The sequence below is a fragment of the Syngnathus floridae genome, chromosome 7 (genome assembly GCF_059516105.1).
Source record: "Syngnathus floridae isolate MCC-2025c chromosome 7, RoL_Sflo_1.0, whole genome shotgun sequence".
In the NCBI taxonomy this organism is placed as follows: Eukaryota; Metazoa; Chordata; class Actinopteri; order Syngnathiformes; family Syngnathidae; genus Syngnathus; species Syngnathus floridae.
In genome coordinates this window covers 6,953,054-6,971,495 of record NC_142419.1, presented here as the reverse complement: position 1 = coordinate 6,971,495, position 18,442 = coordinate 6,953,054, and the positions used below count along the sequence as shown (strand labels likewise).

Genomic DNA, 18,442 nt, shown 5'->3' with positions numbered 1-18,442 from the left:
AACCCGCTAATGAACAAAGACGAGAAATGCATCATAGTAAACAATGGACAATGGTGGACTTCCAGCATTTTGTGTTGTTGTTTGTATTGGGCTGCTGTTAAACTACACTAACAAGACAAGCTTTTATGCTTCCATTCCATTCGTCACACAAAAGTGGTGATTCTTTGACTATTTTTACGATTTTGGTATTGCAGTCTCTTTGGCATTTGGAGTAAAGAGTGGTTTTATTTTCATCATCTTTAGTTTTTCCCACATGATGCTTTATTCACACCCATTTGCATCTTGCCTGCGTCTATGTTTGGCATGAGTGAAACAATGTGAGAAAATGAGCAAAAGAAAAGGAATGCAAACAGAGAGCAAGTTGATTAGACTGAGCTGCCATAAATTATCGATTCTGCGTCCACAGACAAAACGAGAGCGTGTGAAGGAACATGAGCTTCGTCTCGGTGCCAAACACACAAAAAAAAGACAGGAAACAGACGAGAAGAGATGGTGAGAGCAAATGCGACAAAATGAAACTAAAGACTAGGCGGGAGGGTGACACGAGAAAATGACGAGAGGCATTCGGGGAACAGGAAGAGGGCAGCAGGAAATTCCATCATTTTCCTGACCCTTTGTCCTTTAAAAAATAGAAAAAACCTCACAGTGGATTGTGGTGCACATTATGATGAGATCACTACCTCATGTCTTCAAGTAAGTCGCATTCAGTCTGATTTTTAAAGTGCAGTCTTGTCAACTGGTCCGTGTGCGTGTTCTTCAGCTCTTGTGTTACTTTAACCTGGAGGGGAGAAAATACACATGGACGAGTCAATTAATTTATCTGCCTGCACACTGCCACACTTCTCTTGCTTTCTGGTTAACACTATAATCAAATAAAAATGTTAAGAATGTAATACACAAACACATAATGCTTTAGGGTGTGGAAAGCAGGGTTTCATATTCACATTTGGTTTTCCTTAGGGGTCCTCCATTTGATTATATTGTCTGAAGAGTTATGAGGGAAAAGGAATTGAATTGATCACAATTAATCAACAATTAATACTACACAACAACTTTGCATATTTTGTGTCTCTATGTAGTTTATGTAGAATACAAAATTGCAAATCTTTCAAACACAACAATGAGTTACTTTCTAAGTTTTGGAGTCATGGGAGGGAATTGTTTGCACATAGCAGATGCTATGCTAAAAAAAGAATATTTACGAACACATGCACAAACACACGCAAACTCCTGTCAATGCCCAGGAAGTCACTGCGAAGGTCATTGTGTATTGTCTGGTGAATTCCACTCGCTAATCACTGCATTAAAAGTGGGCAAAATTGTGAGTCGTCTAGACAAATCAAGCAAACACACAAATACTAAGGCATCTTAGTCACACACATACACACACTGCAGAGGCCCTCTCTCATCTGCTGCGTCTTTGAAGATAAGGAGGGCGAGGTTCATTACTTCATCGGGACAAAAGTGACTTGATTTCCCCTCTATCGTGCAGAGTAAAGCACAGGAAGCTATGGGGATGAGGAAGGGCGAGTTGGTGGCACAGACAGAGGGAGGAAGAGTGGCTGAAGGCAGGCTGAGCATAAAAGCTTGCTGGGGAAGAAAATGGCAGGTGAGCAGGTGATAAGATGGACGGAGGGGGGTGAGAAAGGGGAGGTGACAGAAAGAGGGGGAGTGAGAAGGAGAGACAGAGAGAGAGAGAGAGAGAGAGAGAGGGGGAGAGAGAGAGAGAGGGAGAGAAAGAGGGGGAATGAGAGAGGGAGAGGAAGTCAGAGAGGGTGATTGAGAAAAGCGCGGAGGGAGACAGAAAAATGAGTGAGTGAGTGAGTGAGTGAGTGAGTGAGTGAGTGAGTGAGTGAGTGAGTGAGTGAGTGAGTGAGTGAGTGAGTGAGTGAGTGAGTGAGTGAGTGAGTGAGTGAGTGAGTGAGTGAGTGAGTGAGTGAGTGAGTGAGTGAGTGAGTGAGTGAGTGAGTGAGTGAGTGAGTGAGTGAGTGAGTGAGTGAACCAGTGTGGATCAGTACAATTCCACATCACTGCCAACTTTAAAGCAGATTTACAGAAGGTACATTTCTGCAAACAGATATCAGTTTAAGTAAAACGAGGGGAACCGTTGAAGGAACACAAACATTGCATTGCAGCGCTACTTAGGGCATGACATTTTACAGTAATTGCCTGCTGTTGCACTTGTTTTTCCTAATACACAAATGGATATGGCGGTGTGAGGATGTTGGTCTCTGACTATAAATGACCTGAGGTTAGCGGTCAGCTGGAATAGGCTCCTGCTCCCTGCAACACTGAACAGAATAAATGTGTATATTTTTATAAATGACAGTCATCTTTTATCAGAATATGTGCATGAGTCTTTCTCACCGTGTAAACATGGGCTGACACATCAACATGACACTTAAATGGCGTAGATAGGAGACAGTGGTGTAATAGTTTCCAACAGACTTCATTGCATGGTGCAATGAAGTTGACGCACATTATTTGTCATCACAGACCACATAAAGTGAGGCAGTGGGCTAGATCTGGCCATCGAGCCTTGAGTTTGTCACCTGTGATTTGGAGTGTGCAAGCTTCATGGTTAAGTGTTTTGCAGACCTGACATGACACATTCAGGGAAGGCAGGAACCGAAAGCATAAGTGGCACATTGGGAATATGAGGTAATTAAGAGGAAACTGTGCACTGGTTCACACCAAGGTAATTGCCTCTCATGCAGCTATTTCAGGACAACACACACTCACACCGACAGTTCAGTGTTCTCAGCAGCCCTTGCTGAATCAATACAGCAGTCGCGCGTGTGTGTGTGTGTGTGTGTGTGTCTGTCTGTCTGTCTGCGTGTGTGTGACCCCGGACATATGAAGGTCTTCCCTACAAGACGACGGGCATCACATAAAATGTTGAGCAAGTGGTGCAGTCGCTCAACACTACTGTATACAGTAGCTGACCACATAACACACTGATGGATGCATCGCTAGCTAGCATCACGTTATCAGCTTGCTAACCTCACGAAAAGGGCAAATATGAAAGCCATTCATGATTTTTCATATTGTTACGTTGTGTGTGGGTGCAAAATTTGTCACGTGCATAGTAGCGTGGCTCTCTGTGTATTGAGACAATATACGGGAGCACGTACTGTTTGTTATCTTGACGGCTGGACAAATGAATCATCATCACCATCATGTCATAAGGTTAATATTTCGGAGCTATAACACGCCGCTTTTGCAGGCTGGCAAAATTGCCCTTTCTGCAATATGCCCACTTTTACGAACATGACGCGTTGTGTGCGGTTATCTAGACTATTAATGATGTTGCTACTGTACATTGTTTTCCATCCGTCATTGTCTCAAGTCAGGCTAAAAAAAACATCAATAACGGGATGTAGAAATCACTCACCTTCCTCGGCGGCGGCTGCATTTTGGGGTATTGACATGAATGGTATTTCCCCAGTGAAATGTATAGTTATTCAAAAAAGAAACCGAATAATATTTCTTCCTCCAACGATCATAAAAAATGACAGTAATCCTCCCGTCCACGCGACAGGGAGGAAAGACGTGGAGTTAGATTTGTACTCCGGCGGCCATGATTGGTGGCAAGCGGGCTGGTTTCTACGAAGCCGAAAGTGAGGCTGCACTGCGAGGAGAGTGTGTGAGCACTTTTGTGTTGCTTGCTGCCACTGCTGGATTACTGAGAGTACAGTACTGTACTGAGCAGAGCTGAACTGGGGAGGGGAGCGGAAGAAGCAGTGGGGAGGAAAGGTGGATAATAACGGGGAACCCCATCAGCTGCCAAGGGCAATGGCTTCCCCCAGTGGTGGAGTACGGTAACGCATCTGGTGTCAGTAAAGGGGGGCGCAGGAAAACGTGTCTTAATTTTCTCCAGATGACTATTTTCCTGTCTTTCGCTTTACGTCGCCACAACAGAAAATGTTCGAATGCGTTATTGTCTGACTCGAGTCATCTGTCCGATCAAGAAGTACACCCTGCGAGTGACAGTTTAACTTGACTTTACCGCAGAGGCAGAGCTGCATAGCAACAAGGGAACGCAGTCGAGCGCAGAGGAATCGATGAGCCGCTTTCAAATGTCACGTTTGGTTTCGTTTCACGCTATCAAATCGCTAAGTATATGTATGAAAAGCCGTTTGGGCGTTTATTTGATATTCATTGTCAAATGGATTTACATGATTGCTCTTTATCCTTCGTGTTTGATTTAGTCTGGCAACTTTGACCAGAAAAATGGGGTGGGCAGCTGCAACCGCATGAGACCCACGCCCACACTAATAACAATAATGATTTTTAAAAATGCATATTCGAATTGTTTGTGGGCAGGGGGGCATTTCCTCTACTCCAGTGGACTGCTGCATATTTGCGTGGCTTAATGGGTTTGCAGATTTTTTTGTCTTTTTTTTTTGTCTGTTTTATTTGGGGGGGACTACACTAATTTTGAAGATGTGTGAGAATTGCAATGAATAAATAAATAAATAAATCCATCCATTTGGCAGCGTAGATGTATGCTAAATTATGTTTCCCTGGCCAAGGTTAAGGAACTTTTAATCATTAATACAACTAGTTTCAAAAGCAGGTGAGACATTGAATGTTCTTTCTCACCTTCCCTCGCTCAGTATCAGCCACAACCTTGCAATGATGTGGGAGAAATGGCCAAGAATAATTGGTTCGGGTTCTGCAATTATAGTTTTGGTGGTATTTTTTTTACTTGCATTCCTTGCTGTGTTGAGGTAAGAGATTTTATTTGAAGAAACAATAACTAATTATTGTAAATGAAAATCTAGCATCAGTGGTTTTATTCTTGACATGTCAAATTTACCACATTTTGCAAAGAGTGGCCTGCGATTCTTTATGTGAAAAACAGCCTCGGGGTCTCAAGCACATGCAGGTTCCAGCTCGACCGGCTTCCAAGTGTAATTTGCTATACTTTGGGCCAATAACCATACGCACACAGACAACCTAGGAATATCAGAGAGCTGCTAGAAGACAATCTGCCTGTGTCAGGTATTTGTTGCCTCTTGTACTGACGTTCTATTTGTTGTGTTTATGGAAAGGAAGAGAGGAACAAAGAGAATGACAACAAGGTAATGTTTTGATTAAACCTGAAAGGAATGTCATGAGAAGGATTTTTACTTGAGCAAAGTGAGTGAAATGAGACAAGAATGTATAACTGGTTCAACAGATGTTTAAGTAAACGTCTCCATGAGTTCCTAGAGGTCCAAGATGTGTCTTGGTAGCCAGGTAGGTAGGTATAGTAGTTGGATATAGTAGGTGAGGACCACAAGGCTGTTAAACGTACTCATTATAAATCACATTTTATGTTTGTCCTCAGGCACCCAGTTATGATAGTGAAACAACATAAGTGTAAAAAAAAAATGCTACTGCGTAATGGTGCACAAAGAAAATCAAGACTTGATCTGTACTTTAATTTTATGATCACGAATTCGTTCACATTTGGTACTGGAAGGGAACTAAATGCTAAACAGCCTGTTTTGTGTAAAAAGTTACAGTTGTTACAATACTTTGAAATGATATATCATCAGCTTGTTTTTTTTTTAATGTGCAAGATAAAACATTAATAGTTTGTCTCTTTTTTCATAAACATAGGAAAGACTATCAATAAGTGCAATGGTAAAAGTTTGAGTGTAAATCATGATACTTTCAAAACACCATTTGGCATTTGTCACATTTGGCTCAGTCTGAAGTCGAAGCAGTTTAAATGCCTCCAGGCATTGCTTTTGTTCCGCACATTTTTTTTTCGCATGTTGCATTTCTTTGATACTTTTTCAGAAAAGTTAACGAGCTTGTCATACCGTTCTACCAAAAGCATAGCTCGAGCTACAGCGTCTACAAGAAAGCATGACATATTCACCCGTGTATTTGATTATTGTAATTTTTCCTAGTATTGAACAGAAGGCTTTTGCACATTAGTTTAAAAAAATGTGTGAACTTTGTTTCCAATAACTGCATATTTCACAAATTTAAATAAGGACAGCGAAAATGTTGGAAAGAGCTCTAGTCCATGGAGGGTTCTACACCAAAGTACAACCAAAATAATACCCATATCTTTAAATTAATGTGAAAGAGCAGTTTTGTTTTTCTAAAGACATCATTTACAGTCCAGATATCATGTTCCATCAAAGTTGTTAAGTTTATGCATGCCCTGTGCTATGTGAAGCCCTTTGAGACTGTTTGTGATTTAGGACTATACAAATAAACTTGACTTGACTTGACATGCATGCCCTGTGCAAATATTTGAGTCCAGTACTTTATCTGAAGTGTTAGTAGTGAATATTCATGTTGTCTGTTTTCCTGTAGGTGGGCTGGTTAACATGAACAACACTGCTCCAGGCAACGTCAGCAACTTCTACTGCCATTTTCAAGAAGATTTTAAATACATTCTGCTTCCTGTCAGCTACTCCCTGGTGCTCGTGTTAGGCCTGGCGCTGAATGCGACGGCGCTTTACGCAATGGTTTTTCGCACAAAACGCTGGAAACCCTCCACTATCTACATGTTCAACCTAACGATGTGTGACACGCTCTACATCCTCACGCTACCTTTCCTAATTTACTACTACGCGGATAAAAACGACTGGCCCTTTGGTGAACCTCTCTGCAAGATCATACGCTTCCTGTTTTATGCCAACTTATACGGTGCGATCCATGATCAAATGCCGCAGGATTTTTTTTGAAGGGGGAAAACTTATAATTTTATAGTTGTATTTAATAGTTTGGAACTAATGCACAGGTGTCAAACTCAAGGCCCAGGGGATAGATATGGCCCGCCACATCATTTTATGTGGCCCACGAAGACAAATTGTGCATCAAATTCGTGTGTCATTACTAGAATTGCAAATTGTCTTCACTTTTAATAATAACTCTTTTTTTTTTATATTTGACCAGTTTTTACTCGTCTGATTTGAAACCGAGTTATTTGTCAGTTTGTTTTGGAGCTTTTACTGTATATAATATGAGGTGCTCATACATTTATTTGGGTTGACAGTCTCAATGGCCCTCCGAAAGAAGCTATGACTACAATGCGGCCCGCGAAAAAAATGAGTTTGACACCCCTGACCTAATGGTTGTGTGTTTTTTTCCCAAATAGACATATATATATATATATTTATATGTCTGTATTGTAAAAAGGAAACATAACTCACTCGCTACTTATATATATGGACCACTAAAAACTAGTGGGCAGGCCACAAATGGCTCCCCGGCCATAGTGTGAACACCACTGGTGTACAGTATGTAACTGCGACAACTTACTTTTTTTTTTCTAGGTTCTATTCTGTTCCTGTGCTGCATCAGTCTGCATCGCTTTGTGGGTATCTGCTATCCAGTCCGGTCTTTGAAGTGGATGAGCACTCGTCGGGCCAAACTGGTGTCTGTGGCAGTTTGGGCCTGTCTTTTATTCTGCCAGGGACCTGTTCTGTACTTCTCAAGAATAAGGTGACTCCACCCTCATTTATTTCTCATTCGTCATATGAAGCACAATGATAATCATAGAATCTTTACATGTTTTGTTCAGGGATGTAGCCACGGAGAAAATTTGTTACGACACAACCAGCCCAGAGTTCTTTGATGACTTCCTGGTGTACAGCTCAGCTGTGTCGGTGGTATTGTTTGCTTTGCCCTTCATGGTGCTGATGGTGTGCTACAGCCTGATGTTGCGGAAGCTACTGAAACCCAGTTGGGGTGCTGGTGAAGAGGGCGTGGGAGGGGGGCAAGTGACCCACCGCACCAAGCAGAAATCAGTGAAGATGATCATCATCGTCCTGGCAACGTTCATGCTTTGTTTCCTTCCATTCCACCTCACCAGGAGTGTGTATTATTCCCTGAGATACATGAGGCAGATCAACCCCACGCAGGTGAGGACAACAGGCCTTTCTCAAACATGTTATCACACGTCCAAAAGTTTAATGGTAATATTGCTTTCTCCAGATAAGCTGTAATATGCTTGAGGCGTCCAGTATTGCCTACAAGGTGACCCGTCCATTTGCCAGTGCCAACAGTTGCATGGATCCTATCCTTTACTTTTTGGCTGGACAGGACGCCCGTAGTAGTCTCAGGAAGAGATGGCTCCACAGATGAAAAGTTGTGAGCAAATGATCTCTCACAGCAGAGATTACAGAAAGAAGCTGAACACTATCGATTCTAATACTATTTGACGTCTGCACTGTTCTGAGTTTTCCCATAGGACAAATGCAAATAACATGAATCTGTACAGGGGTGAGTATGTTAATATTAGAGGAAATATTTTAAATACCATTATTGTAATCAAGTAATCTTATATACAACTGTAAAGTATATGATGAGTTTTTTTATTCAACTTTGAGAGCATTGTTGAATATTACTTGACTCCATGCATTATGCTTTCACATTCCTGTCATATGCATATAAATAGAATAATTCTGTCTTGCAAGTTTAAAACAAAGCTAACTGTTATATATTAAACTTCAAAGACAATTTTGTACGTATCTTTAATGGTGCGAAAAACACTGAAGAACATGCAGACGGTGAGCGGGCAAGGTCAACTGTTGTGATTTACCGCTAGATGGCGATACAACGCAATCATTAAAACATTTGGTTTCTGACTCCCAGCTCACTTTAGTCATGCAAGCAGACTAAGTCAAAGACCTTTACTAAATAATTGTTTTGGCATAGTCGGCAAGACCTCTCTATTAACCCTCTATTTAAAAATAAAAAAAGACAAACGGTATTCAAAATTCCCTCCTTTTATTTCAACAGCAAAAACATACATTTAAAAAAAGTGACACTGAGATGCATTTTTAATCCAGCAACAGTTCAGACTGACTACGTGTAAGGATGACAGATTAAAAGGATTATCCTCATAATCACGTCCCATTCTTGAAATTCTTTGACATCTTATTTGTAACAACGTGATAAGTTATAAAAAAAAAATGGTTACCATAAACACCATATAGCACAGAATTTGAAATTCAGCAAAATGTCAACTAAAACCACTAAAAACTCAGCAACCAGTTCATAAATATAAAGTACGAGGTCTTTTGAAGAAGTGAAAATAAATTATGAGTGGAAATAAGTTAACACACCATTTTCTTCTTTAATTCATATTTTTGGATAATGCTGCACACTAAGTGACTGAATGTTTACCTCACTTCATACACACACATTGCATTTGTATGTTTTCTTTCCACCATAAGGGTGTCATTTACACAGGGAGGAAAGACGGTTTGTTGCGTAAGAATGACAGCGAGTTTACCTGAGCATGTTTCTTTTGTTATAAATGTTCAAACACTGGGGCGTATTCTTCCTCTCACCTGCCCTTAAAGTGCAGAGCAATGACAGCTGCTAATCCAATAATTTTCTATAAACCTCTCCACTCTAAGTGCTCATACACATTTTATCTTTGAATTAGCTTCATACTGTTCATTGTTTGTTTCATTTTGCTCATCGTGAACAATCCTCTTGCAGCGGGGTTGACCGCAGTGGTTATACGTTGGTGTCACGCCGCAAACATTTTTACAAACAAAAACTGGTCGACAAGAGGGGATCACGATGACAATCTGTTGTCGTACCTTATGAGACCCGCTAATGAAGAGGACGAAAATTGAATCCCACCAAAAAAGGATTCACGTTGCTCATGGGATGGTGTCCTTGTTTCCTCTATGACCGGTTTATATTCAGGAATCTGAGCCACTTGAAATCTGTTGAGGAATAATATATGAGCTTACAAGTATACTGTAGCTTTTAGGGTAACTTTTCTTTCTAACTAACAGATGTAAAGTGAATGCAAACACGGCTGTATATGTGGCAACGGATTTTCAGGGGAAAAGCTATGTATCCATGTTGAAATCAAGCTAAAGTCTTGGAAATATGACTCAGATGTTGTGCAAAGGAATGATTAGATATGTATTGCATGGCAACAAGAAATCTCACCTTCCCACAGACAGAACTTTCAACTCTGTCCATTCCTTTCCCTCATTGCCCTTTACGGTCTCCTGCACAGTATTTGGCACCGGGGGTTGTGTACACTGAGTGTTAACACACATTCCTGGCAGCAGGGGGTCCCTCTTTTGCTCAGTGGATGTTTTCAGGGTGGGAAATAGGGTCTGCGGGGGATTCAGAGGATCTTTAAGGGAATCCAGAGGGGGTATGAGCACAGCGGGCCATTTCTTCTGAGCACAACGGGAGCAACGATAGCCGTGATTTGGTCCCAAGTCGGAGAGGCCAGAGATGGTGTGAAGGTGCGACTGATGAGGGCAAAGTCTGGGGAGGGAGCAGAATGAGGACAAGGGAGGCAGCATTGGGAACCTGAGTGAGGGAAAACCAAGAGGAGGATTTAGTTGGAAAAAGAATGCATTGTCTGACAACAATGTATACCAACAGCGGACATCTACCTATTATGTTGCCACCCAAAAAAAAAAAAAAAATCAGGTTTCAATATTATGGTTGGTTCAGATTAAACTCATTATGATTGTGATGATATAGCCTGACTAAAATACATGTGGATTTGTGACGGAATGTTTCTAAGTGTGTGCAAATGTGTGCGTGTGTGGACCTACTTGACTGATGAGACTTTGCTCAGGGCCATCTGTTTGCTCTCATATTCCTGCAACAGTTCTTCTAATGCAGCAGCATTTTCTGAAAACCGAACATTTAAATATTGGTGCAAACATATATATTGTAATTTCTATAATACCACTCCCACCTATGTAACACATGAAAAGCTTTAACAGTAAGGTAAGCGATATTTTTTTAATCTATTTTGAAAACCACTCAAGTTAAATATGTTTGAAAAAATACATTAATCAATACCAATAAGTGGCCTGTTTTAATTAAAAAAAATTAAAAACTATTAATCAATACAAATAAGTGGCCTGTTTGAATTCACTGAATTAATTCTGTTTGTGTACAAGATGTGAAGAATCAATATCACCCACCTTTTTTCTCAGTAATTAGGCGAACAAGAATACCGATGGTGTCTTCATTTAGGTCATCGTAATTATTACCTAGAGAACAGAAAAGTAAGAGACAAATTTTAAATTTTATGCCCTGCAGCGCATAGTGAATACGGCTGGTAAGATTATTGGTGCTTCGCTCCCCTCCCTGAAGGACATTTACACCTCCCATCTCGCCCGCAAGGCAACCTCGATTGCGAGAGATGTGAGTCACCCGGCTCACTCTTTGTTTGACCTTCTGCCCTCTGGGAAGAGGTACAGGAGCCTGCGCTCCCGCACCACCAGACTCGCCAACAGCTTCTTTCTCCAGGCTGTTAGGACCCTGAACTCGCTACCCCCTTCTGCATAGCGTGCGGCACTGTTGCGCTACTTTCTGGAATGTCTGCTGTACGCTCACTTGCTTCTTTTTTTTGCTCCTCTTATTTATCTGTTGTGTTATTTATTCATTATTTATTCAACACGCTGTTGTTATACTTGTTTACTTGTTTGTCTGTTGTGGGCCATGTCTTGTCACCGTGGGATAGGGGGGGACGAAATTTCGGTTTCTTTGTATGTCTTTGGCATGTGGAGAAATTGACAATAAAGCTGACTTTGACTGACTTAAAGTGTGTACTTCTGTCAAGTACAGGCACATACACTATATCAATCGGTGTCATTTCCATCTTATTAGGCAACTTGTGAGGACTTGTCATTTCTCAAGTGTACGTCAGCATTGCTGTGCAACAACTCCAACACTTACTATATTTACATCTTGTTCTACTAGTCCTCAAGTCAGCTTTAACACTGTAGCACATGTGATTTTATTTTTGCAGAACTGAGCTCCCGGCTTCAAGTCCTCCTCGTGGGCCTTCTCCAGTGACTGGAGTTGATGACATACAGTATGTGCTGGAGACTGAACTGTATGTTCTGCACTATAAACTAAAACAAGGATAAACAATGTGACGAGGGCTGTCACATAACAATGACAAAAGCGAGAAGAAAAATGCCCAAACATTCCCTCTCTCAAAGCTACCAGACCTGATGCAGACTGGAGCAGCACAGTTCAAGAGAAGGTTTAGTACTGTAGATAAAAGAGGCAACATAAAGCATGAGGTGAGCACCTAATTGAATTATTGATCCGGCTGGGAAAAGAGACGAGCGAAGGATGGCGTGTCATGTTCACATGAGGCTGGCGTGTTGTTGAACGAAGTGCAGAAGGACAGAGAAAAGAGGTAATGGGATTGGGGCGTTTCCATTTAGTGCAGGCTCAGGTTTCACAACAGGAAGAGAACAGGGAGATGTTTCTTTGGGTGTGAAGCTTTTAAAATGTCTTGCCTAGCTTGTTAAAATCACAGTTTAATCAATATCTCATGAATGACAATGATATCTAAAAGGAGCAGTCAGCGGTCTGCTTCACATGTGCGTGAGGAAGACATTAGTGGAGAGCAGCTGTGCTCTGGCTCTGACGTCCACATAAAAAAACAAACGTATGGCTCATCAGCTGTCACGGCTTGTGACATCAGGTGAAAGAGAAAAGCCAGCTGAGCTTAGTAAATCTGTTTACTTGCGCACAGCAACTACCTGGCCTTTATGTTACTGCTGTGATATTGGACTGAAGTGACACACACTAGCCCCTTCACAGTTACAAACAGCTTTTCACAGAAAACCATCAAGGAAGCATAACTCCTCACAACAATTGAATCATCTTGAACAGATGACTGGCGTTTAAATGGTGTGAAGTAAAAGATCGAACCCACATAAAGCCAAGTGAGATCTCAGCATTTGTGAGAGTTCAGTTCCTCTCCCATCCATAGTCCCTCAGAAGCCTGTACACTCTTCCTAACTTATTTTCTCTCTGACTCCCTGGTGAGTTGATAGGAATGTTTTTTCTTGCTTCTCAGATAAAAAAATAACTATGTGCTCAGAAAAAAATGAAGCATACATGACCCCTAATAAATGAGCCTGGGTTAAAGTTCAAAACATTATCACAAACATTCAGAAACTTGGAATTGAACTGATTACGGCGCTCATCCTCCCCCTTTCGGCCTTTTAGGTAGATTTCTGTCCAGTCCTGTCTCACCTTCTCTCTGAGGTGTGGCTGCCTCTGCATCAACCCCATCCTTCTCAGCATTGCAGCGGAATCCTTTCTTCTTCAAGAAGTTGCAAATCACGATACCCAGCAGGCCCGTCACACAGAAGATGGGCACCAAGGCGAACACAGCATACTCGGCCATATTCTCCTCAGTGCTGCGCACAACGGTGTCATTGACTGGACCTCCAGCGCCACTTATCAAGTCTTGCCCCACTGTGCGTACGCTTCTGCTGTGCACAGTCACTGGGGGGAGAAATCAGAATCAGAAAATTTCCACTCAGTTTTAATTTGGCCTTTTGAGTCATCAAGTTAAAGAGTTTGGGTGTCGAATGCAACAGTGGGGAAAAAAAAACATGCTTACTGTTTACACAGGGGTTTTTCGTTGAATAACTTCCCACCCTAGCTTTGAAGTTTAATCTGTGAAAAAATAAAGAACATAGCACATTTGACAGAATGAAGAAAGACGAGACAATGAACAAGCAATAAAAAATTCCCTGCAAGCTTCCTGACAACTGTAGTAAATAGTGTTTTGTGTGGTTTCAACTAAACAAAATTCAAATTAAAAGATTCAACAGAAGCCTGCAGCTACAATGTCAAGTAAATGCGTAAAGGCACACAGGAAATTGTGACAAATGTAGACAAAGACTTGGATTAATTACCCAGGCAGACAGTCGCCACACACAGCATCAGAGTTCACAGTCCCGGGCGATATGAGTTTACGCCCGAGAAGCTTGCAGGAGGAGTGTAGATGACACAATTCAGAGTCTAACAAGTCTGAAAAGGTTCCCGTCCGGCATGGACGACACTGCACTTCTTCTGCCTGACTGTGAATTTTCCCACAAGGCTGGCGAGACATAAACAAATACATAGATCATAATGTTTCTGAAAGCGGTCATGAAAGAATCTATTTAATTTGAAATCTTTTACCAAATGTCATTATGCAAAATGCTTCTGCGTGCTCATACAATGACAAAACGGCCATTGAAAACAATGCAAAATACAGTTTCTCAAATTGTAGTGGGTACATAATTTTGAAAGTGTGGCACTCAAGGGGCCAATTTAAATTAATGTTATCTGAGAAAAAAAAACAAAATCATGTGTTAACACAATACCATTTTGACATCACGCAAACGAAAACAGCTGCTACTTCATCAATATGAGTCAACTGTCTTCCGATTTCTCTTTTCACAAAGATGTCTGACTCACTCGAGAAGGCTCTTGGCCGGCGGGGCATTCAAGACACACGCACCCTTCTCCTCCCCACTGACACTGCACTGCTGCAGTTCTCCAATAACCAAACACCTGGAACAGACAAAACCACCGGCTAAATCGTAAAGCATTGAAGCCTTTACGATTTTTCTTAGCATCATTAGTATTTTGAAATGTAAAGGATTACCGTGACAAGAAAGATCGCTGAGCGGCAAAGGTGGTTCCTCCTCATCTTCAATGTATTCTTGTACATACATAAGATCTGTAGAAGAAATTTTTACAAAATGTGTTCAGGGTAGGTCCACACTTTGTCGAAAAATAGGCAGAATCAATAATCCCATAAAACGGCTATTATACTCAGTTCAAAAGCCTTCTGATGAAGGCGGAAGAAACCGCCGAAACATGTCAGGTGAATAACCTAAAACAATTTGTTTGATATAAAAGAAACCAGTGAAGTGATAGGTAATACATTTAAGACAAATACACAGTTTCTGCCAGTAATTGTAAATTAATGTGTGAAATTTCACCAGTGTTGACAAACAGCTCAGAAAAGTCTATTTAAATTAAAAGTTGCAGGTTCAGACAGGATCGATTAGAAGCAAAAAATTCCTCAATTTCACCTCCTGATGCATACCATAAAGAGCAGTCACCGATGACTCCCTTAAATGTATCACAACATGCTGACTAGAGACAAAATTACAGCTGATGCCAGACGTTTTTGCTTGATATTCAAATTCCTTGCTAGTTCATATATGAAGGGCTATGTAGTCTCAAATCACGCAAGCGGTGATACTGATTACCGAACCTCAATTTCCCATAATGGAGATGTGAAAGTAGAGGAAAGGTTGCACAGAGGGAAGCAAAATAAAAAATAAAGGAGAACAGCAAACTCAGGCTTGACTTACAGATGACCCACTTGCAGAAAAAACACCCTGAAGAAGCTTTGCATATACTGTACAGCAACCTGTGGTGAAACCTAAAGGAAGACTCAAGTATACTGCTGAGTGGATCTGTCAATGTACCTGCTTGGGCTTTATAATGTCATCCTGACCTGCGATACAAACCTTGACACACGCCCCTTCACTAACAGTGAACACACATGATGATGGATCAAATGTTCAAAATGTGTTGGGTCATCACGGTGCACTTTTACCTACTTAATGTCACTGCTGTATTAGTTTGGAGTTAGCATTAGGTTAACAGTTAGCGCTGCTTTGACAGTATTGTTACTTGTCTTATTATCACTGCGGATGGTGAGGAACATTATTTCGATTTCTTTGTATGTCTGGTACAAGTGAGGAAATTGACAATAAAACAGACTTTGACTAACAACCAATGATTTAAAAACATTATCTCAAGACTTTGCTTCATATAGTTGATTTAACTATGCACTTGTGTTCTCTTGCTATAATGCACAGGTGACAAACTCAAGGCCCAGGGGCCAGATACGGCCCACCACATCATTTTATGTGGCTGGCGAAGACAAATTGTGCGTCAAATTCATGTGTCATTATTAGAATCGCAAATTATCTTCACTTTTAATGAAAACTTTTTTTTAAATATTTGACCAGTTTTTACTCGTCTGATTTGAAAATGAGTTATTTGTCAGTTTGTTTTGTACCTTTTACTGTATATAATATGAGGTGCTCATGAATTTATTTGGGTTGACAGTCATAATGGCCCTCCGAAAGAAGTTATGACTACAATGCGGCCCGTGAAAAAAATGAGTTTGACACCCCTGCTATAACGTATTGCACTAGGTAACACACTGGCAGCTATTTGGGAGCTGAATTTAACAAACAGGCCACTTCAAGAGTTTTATCTTCCTTACTGTCATGCTGCCACTTTGAGCATGAGGGACAAGAAAAATGAACAAAATGTATGCTTGGCATTGGGGTCAATTTTCAGCGTGAACTGGTCAAAATTATCCTCAGAATGTTTGTCCTTAGGACTAGACATGTATGATTCTCTTTTTATTCAGTCATGTTGTTAAATGATCCGAGAACATTTTTTGAGCTGTCTACACCTGCCAACCACTTCCTGTGTTGGTTTCTAATTGCGCATTTCATACATGACTGCTTAATGTCAATCAGGTCGTGGCGCATTCACTGTCTTCTGACCTTGGATTTGCTGGCATGCTGTCAGTCGTCAGGTTTTCCAGTGGACTGGTATGTCAGTACACACACGTTTCCTGCGCACTGTTAGGATTAGAATTTATCACGTTGGAACGCAAAGAGGTCAAGTTCACTGACCCGCTTGAAGCTGCGGAAAACAGAGATGACAGCGGCCTCATTTGGGCGAGCTTACAGTACATTACAGTTGAGTGTAATGTTGCCATAATGTCATAATGTTTGAAATTTAACCACCCTGAAGTAGGATCTTTTCATTTGCACTAACATGCTTAAACACAGCTTTTATAGTTTTTTCGATGGTGAAGGTATGTGCATTGTCAGGATAAGAACAGCATGAGCACACACGTTAAAGAAACAGCACAGCCCTTTCTACTTTTAAAGAAATATTTAGGTAATTATCATTCTAGTAATGGGAACACAACCCACTTATCTAACGAAGTGAAAAGCCTGACTCATTTTTTCCTGGCAAATTTCCACCTTCGCTCTTATGGGAAAGCTAAAGAAATGCAAACAAGAAAGTGAGTCTTATTTTGATTTATGAATACAAAAAGGAATGTGGAAGGGGAATGCTACAGATTATAAAAATGGGCAATGCAAATAAAATGAAAGAGTTTATGTCCCTTGGCAAGAGGGCAAAAACGTGTTTTCTAAAGTGTGTTTGATGGAAATATTTGTCATAACCTAAAACCAAAACAATGTAACAAAGTGCACCTTACATTAATTTTACTATTATATTATTTTCAAAAATTGTACTTGAATCTGATGTCATGAAAACAGCAGGCTATGGCCAAATGTAATTGTCAGTTCTCCTCATAACTGTTTTTATTGCAGAGAAGGCTACAATTTCCATGACCACTAGATATCATGCTACACATTTTAGTTTAGAAAATAAACAGTGCAATGCAGCAGCCTATTTTTTCGAACTAAAATTGACACACACTTATATTTGAATTCAAACGAAACGGTTGAGTTGCACTGCAACTTACAGGGAAAGATGCAATACCTGACAAGAGGTTCAATTTCATGCTTTGTGGGCTTCATTGTCATTGCTCAGCAGTTGTTTTGTAACAGGCTCATGTCTCTATCACCACTAGCACGAGGGACTGAGTGTATCCTTTGCAATAATACATGACACACGCGCACACGCGCACGCGCGCACACACACACACACACACACACACACACACACACACACACACACACACACACACACACACACACACACACACAATCAGTCACTTGTGCCTTGTCACAAAGAGATTGACCCAGGCCAGGCTGGCGTTGTTCTGTGCACTGGCAAGTTCAGCTGGCGGCCGGTTAAGAGTGTGGGATCACGGTGCTGACAGTGACGTCATTGAGTCGGCTACCCACTGTTGAACGTTGGAAGCCATCATTTCCAGACGGACTTGAACACACCACGGTGACAAACTTAACTTAAAAGAGCTGCCTCTTTGTTCAACTTTACTAAGAAAAGATCGTACACTACATGACAAAACAGAGTAGTCACAGCTCTTAAAACTTATTGTAGCGGATGAAAGGCAACCAAAACTCCGCTTGTAATTAATTCATCATGTGGAGAATCAAAACCCCAACATGAACCGTGGAGTAAACGCAGCGATCGTCCATTCAAATACAAGAGTCGTCCAACTTACCGGTCTCGGTGGATAAAAGTGGTTGAGATGCAGAGTTCGGACACGAACATGACCACATACGGTGAACCAAGTTAACGTGTTGGCTTTGTTGTGGTTAATAGGCACGACGCCGGTTAGAGTCCTCCCTCTCGATCCCGGGCTTTCCTCTCTTGTGGGCAGGAGGCTCAAGCTCAGCCTGCGTCACAGCCAAGCGATGACGCCACGCACACATCGGCAACGGATCCTATGTAGTATATACTTACAGCAGTGCCAGACTTTGTGGAAGAGATAAAAACACTTTCATCATAGATAGTTATACAAAAAAAAAAAAAAAAGATAATAAAGGTGGATTCTGGTCATTTGTGCGGGCAGGCATTCAATAAGACCAGATTCAGAGATTCATTATGATCTATTATTAGTATTATTATTGAAAGAGCTCTGTATATAATG

The 18,442-nt window shown here is 41.1% G+C and overlaps 3 protein-coding genes across 10 annotated transcripts in view; 1 reads left to right on the top strand and 2 right to left on the bottom strand.

Annotated features, from left to right (window-relative positions):
• fchsd2 (FCH and double SH3 domains 2) overlaps positions 1-3,746 on the bottom strand; it is a 28,442-nt gene extending 24,696 nt beyond the window's left edge. Inside the window, exons 1-2 of one of the 2 annotated variants that reach the window (XM_088380577.1) lie at positions 3,395-3,746; positions 681-778 (exon numbers count right to left, since the gene is read on the bottom strand). In XM_088380577.1, the coding sequence (XP_088236703.1) occupies positions 681-778; positions 3,395-3,415 (119 nt within the window). In that variant the 5' untranslated portion in view covers positions 3,416-3,746. The remainder of the gene's footprint in view (positions 1-680; positions 779-3,394) is intronic. The other variant, XM_088380578.1, reaches the window with a different exon arrangement.
• On the top strand, positions 539-9,581 carry p2ry2.1 (purinergic receptor P2Y2, tandem duplicate 1). Of its 6 annotated transcripts, XM_088380584.1 has the most exons (6): positions 4,631-4,733; positions 4,868-5,007; positions 6,322-6,657; positions 7,287-7,455; positions 7,535-7,874; positions 7,948-9,581. In XM_088380584.1, exons 3-6 carry the CDS (start codon positions 6,336-6,338, stop codon positions 8,095-8,097), a joined length of 981 nt encoding a protein of 326 aa, XP_088236710.1. In that variant the 5' UTR covers positions 4,631-4,733; positions 4,868-5,007; positions 6,322-6,335; the 3' UTR covers positions 8,098-9,581. The 6 variants fall into 6 exon arrangements, with proteins under 6 accessions (XP_088236707.1, XP_088236713.1, XP_088236708.1 ...); XM_088380581.1 differs by lacking the exons at positions 4,631-4,733; positions 4,868-5,007 and adding an exon at positions 539-693; XM_088380587.1 differs by lacking the exons at positions 4,631-4,733; positions 4,868-5,007 and adding an exon at positions 2,492-2,698.
• On the bottom strand, positions 8,726-18,205 carry relt (RELT TNF receptor). Of its 2 annotated transcripts, none has more exons than XM_088380579.1 (10): positions 18,014-18,205; positions 14,417-14,491; positions 14,227-14,322; positions 13,680-13,864; positions 13,382-13,437; positions 13,009-13,263; positions 10,932-11,000; positions 10,554-10,632; positions 9,928-10,302; positions 8,726-9,695 (listed from the first exon to the last, which is right to left on the bottom strand). In XM_088380579.1, exons 2-10 carry the CDS (start codon positions 14,480-14,482, stop codon positions 9,542-9,544), a joined length of 1,335 nt encoding a protein of 444 aa, XP_088236705.1. In that variant the 5' UTR covers positions 14,483-14,491; positions 18,014-18,205; the 3' UTR covers positions 8,726-9,541. The 2 variants fall into 2 exon arrangements, with proteins under 2 accessions (XP_088236705.1, XP_088236706.1); XM_088380580.1 differs by lacking the exon at positions 18,014-18,205 and adding an exon at positions 17,365-17,953.
• Between the last annotated feature and the right edge of the window lie 237 nt (positions 18,206-18,442).

Excerpts from the sequence above, each read along its gene's own strand:
- p2ry2.1 (XM_088380581.1), top strand. Across the intron at positions 7,456-7,534 it reads CTGTACTTCTCAAGAATAAG|GGATGTAGCCACGGAGAAAA; the intron begins GTGACTCCACCC and ends TGTTTTGTTCAG. Across the intron at positions 7,875-7,947 it reads GGCAGATCAACCCCACGCAG|ATAAGCTGTAATATGCTTGA; the intron begins GTGAGGACAACA and ends TGCTTTCTCCAG.
- relt (XM_088380579.1), bottom strand. The coding sequence starts at position 14,482 with ATGTACAAGAATACATTGAAGATGAGGAGGAACCACCTTTGCCGCTCA. Across the intron at positions 13,865-14,226 it reads CCGGCCAAGAGCCTTCTCGA|CCTTGTGGGAAAATTCACAG; the intron begins GTGAGTCAGACA and ends ATGTCTCGCCAG. Across the intron at positions 10,633-10,931 it reads CCTAATTACTGAGAAAAAAG|AAAATGCTGCTGCATTAGAA; the intron begins GTGGGTGATATT and ends TTCGGTTTTCAG.